We start from the raw sequence: 7,495 nt of genomic DNA, 5'->3' as shown, positions 1-7,495 counted from the left end.
TTCTCTCTTTTTTTTTTTTTTTTTTTTTTTTTTTTTTTTTTTTTTTTTTTTTCTCTCGTTTCCCATCCCCCAGTCATGGGGATTTTCTTCTCTTATATAGCACCCTTCAATTAGTTATGGCCCTACACTTGTTAACCATCTGGGCCTCTACTTGAGTGCCTGTCTCATAGGACACCCCCCCCTTTTCTGTGAGTTGCACTGGCCAAGATAATACTATTCTCCTGTTTTTTTCTACATTAATGCGGCTGGAAAAGTAGCTTCTTTGCATTTAATGCGGCAGTTGTGGTTGCCCCCTGAGCGTCTAGCATTTCCCCTCGATTTGGGACGATTTCCCACCATGTGAAGGGTGTGCGTTAGACTCCCATTTGGTGCGTCCGAGGAGACACTCCTCCTCGGACGCCTCTTAAACAAGCCCGGTCCGGCCCAACAGGGTTGGGCTGGAAGTCCTCTGGCCATGTCTTCACTTCCTGTTATGGCTGGGCTCCGTATGGGTACCAAGGCCCACTGTTGACTGATGAATTTTACCCCCACAAGTATATTTATAGACAAGTATACATATAAAAATTATAAAATTATATATATTTAAATCGATCTTCTTCATGTTCATGAGTTTGTTTATGTACACATTATTATATTTGAACTTGACTTATTTGATAGTCAAATCGAGTCTAAACTTAAGCTTAAACTTGACATATTTGTTAAACAAACGAATATAAATTAACAAGTCTAAAGCAGAGCTCAAAATGTTTAGAAACAGTTTAGTTCAGTTATAACCCTATATTTGGCTGCTATATAATAAACACATGTCCTCAAAACTTCATGTGTCAATCGTTGATACCTATAATTTTTTTTAATAAACATATTATAAACAAATAAATGAATTTCAAGCTCCTCTTCTTCATAGTGGCTACCACCTATATTTCTTCTTCTTAGCCACCATTTACTATCTATGACAATGGACCTCTATCTTGAAATCTTTTATGCCACTTGACTGGTAGAGGGCAAGAGGTACTCGTTTTGTAATTGATCTTCTAAATCGTTGGAGACTTTCTTGGATGAGTTGGGGTTCCTGTATATAAAATATAACACCAGCTGAGCTGCTCCCAGAAGAAGTCCAGCCCCATTTGGTACCTGCTTAATTAGAACTCGCCCGTCATTTTGCTTATATACATTTTTTTTTTTTTTGCTTATACACATTTATTTGGATTATAATCTTACAATTTTATATATATATATATATATATATATGATAACATCAGAAAGTGTCAATTGAACTACAAGACTCTTAACTACCAAAAATAATTGTTTTTTTTTGGCAGAAATCCAAAATACATTGTTGATATAGAATAATTACACACATATTGACATGCAAGTATCCATAACCAGCAACTCTTGGTTCAAAACCTTATTGAGAAAATTAAAAGATAAAGGAAACATGGATAAGACTGATTCCATATTTGGTCCACTTATTAAAGAGGATATATATATTTGAAGATGGACATGGCAATTTTATTCTAGGGTGGCAATCACTTGTCAAAGAGTTGGCAAGCATATCTTCTGTTCAAACTTCAAAGTATAATATAGTATTTATTAGGAGAATTCTACTGCTCATATCTCATTAAAGTATAAACCATGGAAAAGGCTAATTCTATTATTTCTGCATCCCATAACTTACTATTATTGGCCATTAACAAAAAAAAAAAAAAAAACTTTTATTATTTTGGAGTAATACGTCAATTATATACTTAATTTGAGTGCCTAATAGTTTTTGACAAATGTTAACAAGCACTACACGGTACTTGTTAAGGTTAAAATAATGTAGGTTTCATTTAATAAAAAAATTGAATGAATTAGAGAAATTGTATAAAATTGACCCTAAAACATATAAAATTGACAAAATACTAACATAAAACTAGGTGGCTAACAAAAATTCTAACTTAAAGTGATGTTAACGTATTGTGCCCATTAATACAACCCATAGTTTTTTAGGCGCAACCCTTTATGCCATGTGAACTATCTATTAGAGGAGTGAAGATAACGTACTGGTCTTGGTTAATGGTTAGTAATACGAAGTTTTGGTTTCAAACCCCAGGGAGCAAGGATACTGGTTCTAGCTAAGGGTAACGTGTACAGCACAATATATATGGGACACAAATGCATATATATGCTTGATTTGAAAGAGATCCTTAACTTGTAACAACATATAAACCATTTTCAAATCATAAATTAACTATAATGATGCCGATGATGGTGGTGAAAAACTGATAATAATGATAACTTACTCCAACGAAGAAGTCTTTCACGAGGACAGCATAGAAAGTCCAAATCCCTCCATTCAAGAAACTGAAGAAGGAGAGAAGGAAAGGCATGTACTCTACGCTTTTGGTTGTCACCACCGTTTTCTACACATTTAATTATATAAAAATACATCAATAATTTGTTAATAAAGCATCATTACAGCCAATCAATGAAGTTGGACTAACCCTTCCATCAATTTTGGAGTGGCCACGTGCATAGGAATTAAATGAAAAACCAACACCTCAAATTAACAAAGTAGTACGAACTATGAAGAAGGCTATTATTTAATTATCATATGATCTAGAACTTTTTTTTTTCTTCCTTTTCATATTTGGTATTATAATCAAGAACATGGAGCAAGAGAAAAAAAGCTATGATAATTAACAATTGACCTATTGAGTTTCTTACCATGGCTGCAAGAGGTGAAGCATACATGGCTATATTTAGGCCTGCACACAAGAATCCTATGACATCGATCTTTGTATCTCCGTGCAACAAAAAATGAGTAATCAAAATCACTCCTGCGAGAAATCCCACATCCAAAAGTGCAACCAATGTACCAGTCTTTGCCTAAAAGAAAATTATTGACAATAATAAATTTCAAAACAATAAGCTTTTAGTGCACGATTATGATGATAATAGGCATGCATTAATGTTGAGAAACTTACCCTTGTTCTTGGAGGTGCAAATACAAGGAATAAGGTAACATAAACAATCTCTACAACAACACCAAAACCATTAACAGTCGCCACAAGCAGGCTTCCAGCCTTTGTGATTCCATAATAAGTCCATAACGCCGAAGCCAGTAATGTACAAATGTAAGGAAAACTCTCAAATTCCTCTGTTGATCGATGCTTAACAATTCGCCGAAATGTTCCTCTGCGAAAAGGACAATCTAATTACTTGTTCTTGTTTTGATGAAAAACACAAAATCTAAACAAAGATATGTAATCAGATGAGCTTACTTACAAGGGAGAAAGAAATAGTAAGACTGAGATGATGTTGCCTGAAACAAAATGAAGAGATAATAGTTAGCCTCTATGCAGGAATTGAGAACCCTAAATGTCCACCAAAAAATATATATGGAGAATGAAGTTTTGTTGTTACCTATAACTCCAACATAGAAACTTGCACTGGCCATGTCAAGGCCGCGCAAAAGAAAAAATCTTTAGTGAAAAATGGGAGCTAGAGGTTTCCTTTTGGTTTAGACACAAGCTTTGTCTGACTTAGGATTTGAATTTGAAGTATACCTTTGTTTGAGTCATCCAACGTCAAGGTTATTGCTTTTTCTGTACTTTATCATAGCAGTACTAGTCCTAAGTTTACAATTGAATAATAGAGAACATATATTGGCAAATAGTTGAAGAAACCTCCCCATTTCATATGATTAATAAAATATTTGGTAACTTATTCTTTTTTTGTCAACATAGCATATTTTAAATTTTTAATGATTTGCTCACCCAAAAATGGCAAGACGCAACAATGGCTCTATGGCATGCTAGTAAAATTGCTTTGACCAACAACGGGTTTGTCGTTTTACCTCTTTCTTCATTTTTGTTCATGTTGCCAATTGATTGGTCTAATAGCTAAACATAACAAGAACAATTAAGTGAACAATTTGGGCTGATAGAGTACTAAAAAATTAGGGTAAAATATTATGGTCATTTGTACTTGTGAATAGCATTTGTTCTAAGAAGATTGAATCTTAGCAATTAAACCTTGAATCATGCTACTCGAGGAAACTCTGGACTGCCTTTCCTACTGAGTTTCATATCTATCAATTGCAAATAAAATGCCATAGCAAGCTAATCACTTAAAAAGAAAAAAAAATTTTAAAGATGTTAGGAAAAAGCAAACCTAACCCAAGATTTATGAGATGCCGACAACAAAAAATAGAAGACAGAAGAGAACAATGCAGAGAGGAAAACACTAGATTATACTGGTTCACCTAGAAGTAGGGTCCATGGAGATGCAGTTTTATTATGATGACTACATCAAGCGTTGCAATGATCATTAGAATACATATACACAATACTATTATTTGGGCTAAATGCATATTTAAAATTAAATAATGAGTATAACTGTATAAGGCATCTAATGTGTTCTCTAATACCTTCAATACTCCTAATAATGATATGGAAACCAATTATTTTCCTAAGGAGCCTATCAATCCAAACTACATGATTAACTCAGTCAATTAAGTTATAAGTTTTCAATATTATTATTATTATTATTTGGAGTTAGGTAAATTGTAAAGAATATCATTACGGCCATTGAGCTAACACCTGAATCTCATGTAATATATTTAAAAGCAAGGGGATTATGCCATGTGATTTATAATTTATTCAATTCAAAGACAAAACCGTCGCACCTTTGACACTCCACTGTTTAACTTAACTTATATATATATATATATATTTATATATATGTGGAGAATATGAACAACTTATTAAGCAATTCAATGCCTTCTTCTTTACGAAATCTTTTAATTGTGCATTATCTAACAAGTTGACATTATTAAAATTTTGATAGTTCCTTAAATTTTAATATTAAAAAAAATTCATTGTTAAATACCATTATTTGATTTCCAGATCATTTCATTGTCAAATATCAAAAGTTTATAAACCTGCGTAATTCAAATAGATCATGGAGAGAGCGATCTGCAACTTGTCACAATTAGAAATAGTTTTCTTATGTTTTGTATTGATTAAAAACCGATAAATAAATACCTCACTTTATCTTCTTTCATTTTCTTATTATTTAATGTCCCTCAAGATAATTGGCATGGAGCATAATGTACACATAGAATTTAATCACCGCACATTCTTGACACGGTAGTCACTCCACAAATATAAATGTTTGTAGGGTGTGGTGAGTAAGGGACAGAATTCAAGTTTTAAGAAGAGAATTTCACGCATATATACACTTAGATCATGTTAGAGTAAAATTTTTATTTTGTATTAAAAAATGAGAACCATAAATTTGAATATATCATTACACTTAAATGTGGGATATTATACGTATGATTTGTCCGAGAAGGATTTGATTAGATGACTATTTATATGATTTAAAATTTTAATTTATTTGTTTTTATTAGGGTTTGATTCTATTAAACTATTCAAAATGTACATAAAATCCAAAATCTATGGTTGAAATGTCAAACAAAAGACATTGTGGTACATGTTTATGAGAGTGGTTGAAACCAATATATAAAAAAAAAAGGTGTTTTCAAAATCTTAAAAAAGTGTTTACACAAAAGGAAAATGGGGCTATTTTTTTGTTGTTGAGAATATCGGATAGGACCCAAAGAAGATATTCAACAATCTTAAGTTTTGTCCACTTATTTCTTTTGTTAATTATATTTCACATAAAAAATAAGAACACCCTTCATCAGTTTGATATTAGCACCTAACTTTTGCCAGCATGTATGACGACCATCACTTTCGTTTAAAATACTATATGCTACCTGGCTTATTGGGTTAGAACTTAACTGTAGCCATTTTTTCTAATTAAAAAAATAAAAATAAAAATAACTGTTGACATTTTTCAAATCCCTGTTATCAAGATTGAGAGATCAAACTAGCATCATATGTGTAAAAAAAAGAAAAAAGAAAAAAAGAAAAGAAAAGAAAGTTATTTTAACATGTTAAAGAGTTTATTTATTTTAACACACAACTTAACAATATATCATACATCATATCTTCTATTATTTTATTACTTTATGTAATATTCTTTTTAAATTTTTTTTGTTTTTGTTTTTGTGTTTTTTTTTTTCATTCCAACTATTATAGAAGAAATAATTTCCAATTGTCATAAGAGAGAGAGAGAGAGTTTGGATTAAAAAAAAAAACCCAAATATTAATAACACATCTTGCTGTACATTACTATTATTAGAACGTCATTGTATCTCATGCCAAATTTATTTGTCATTTGACACATCTAATATTTCCATCCTCATCCATTTGACAATGTTTTTCAGCATTTGAATTCTCCACCAATTTAGATTCCCTAGCATGATTACTTACGCTCCATTTGTTTCGATGGAAAACAATTTATTTATTTTTAAATGTTTTTCAGTGTTTGGTAGTATCAAAAAAATTGAGTAAAAAGTAAACTATCTTTAGTAAATAAAAAAGTATGACTTATTTTTAGAGATTGTTTTCTACTTCTTTTTTTTTTTTTTTTTTTTTTTTTTTTTTTTTGTGTGTGTGGAAAATAACTCTATCTCATAGCAAGCTAAATAAAGAAAGTTAGTAAGTTGTTTTTTAACTCATTTAAAATTACTACCAAATTAGATAATTTTATAGAAAATACTATTTGAAAAATGACTCATTTTTTAGAAAGCATTATAGTCGAAACAAATAGAGCATTAATGCAACTACAATAATCTCCTAGAAAGTAATAGTCGATAGCCCTTTTTTCCTATTACGGTAAGATTTATTTGCTGAATTATTATGGTTAGCTAACCTTCTTCCCCAATTTGAGCAAGAACATCCCATTTTCAATAGAGAAAACTTGAACATGCATGTATTTGCTCCAGAGATTTTCAATAAGACTTATTGGGTAAGTGAAAAGGAGTAAATTGTTAGGGAATTGTCCCCTTACCACTTTACAATTCATTTTTTTCACCAGGATTTGGTACTTCAGAGTTCAGCCATATAACTTGTCATTTCTCTTTGATGAAAGAGAGAACGCCCATCCATATCCAATTGGTTCACTCTTCTTTGCATAGGGGAATCAAAGGCGTTAGATTGGGCCATATTGTTACAATTCAAGCCAGGCCCAATCCACAGCCCAATGTCCACCTCTGTATGACTGTACCTGTCATCGTACACTTTTTTTTTTTTTTTTAAATAAAGATGTTCAAGATTTAAATTTCCATTCCTCGGACTATTGAATATATCAAAACAAAACAAAAAATGACTCTGCCTCACGGCTTCAACTCACTTCATTCCTTGCTGCACAACATATTCTTTCTAGAATTCCTTTGAAGGGTTTGAAGATCTGGGGGCTGTTTGGTACCTGCTTTTAAACAACAGTTTTTAGTATTTAAACAACAATAACACTTCTGACACATATTTCTATAATATTTAAACACGTATTTCTATAATACTGAAAACTGAACAATAATATTACTAGACGGGCCCTTGGTCATCAAACCAACTAAGCCTTGTGTGTCAAAGGAGGTTGCTTAATT

At 31.6% G+C, this 7,495-nt stretch overlaps 1 protein-coding gene across 2 annotated transcripts; it reads right to left on the bottom strand.

Annotated features, from left to right (window-relative positions):
* Positions 1–694: 694 nt before the first annotated feature.
* On the bottom strand, positions 695–4,083 carry LOC126716917 (bidirectional sugar transporter SWEET16-like). 2 transcript variants are annotated; one of them, XM_050417966.1, is made up of 6 exons: positions 3,406–4,083; positions 3,268–3,304; positions 2,967–3,177; positions 2,707–2,868; positions 2,283–2,402; positions 695–1,097 (listed from the first exon to the last, which is right to left on the bottom strand). In XM_050417966.1, exons 1-6 carry the CDS (start codon positions 3,437–3,439, stop codon positions 1,032–1,034), a joined length of 630 nt encoding a protein of 209 aa, XP_050273923.1. In that variant the 5' UTR covers positions 3,440–4,083; the 3' UTR covers positions 695–1,031. The 2 variants fall into 2 exon arrangements, with proteins under 2 accessions (XP_050273923.1, XP_050273922.1); XM_050417965.1 differs by having other exon boundaries at positions 695–1,131; positions 3,406–3,619.
* Between the last annotated feature and the right edge of the window lie 3,412 nt (positions 4,084–7,495).

This window comes from Quercus robur, chromosome 3, assembly GCF_932294415.1.
Source record: "Quercus robur chromosome 3, dhQueRobu3.1, whole genome shotgun sequence".
NCBI lineage: Eukaryota > Viridiplantae > Streptophyta > Magnoliopsida > Fagales > Fagaceae > Quercus > Quercus robur.
Note: the sequence above shows the minus strand (reverse complement) of the source record. Positions and strands in the feature narration are given on the sequence as shown.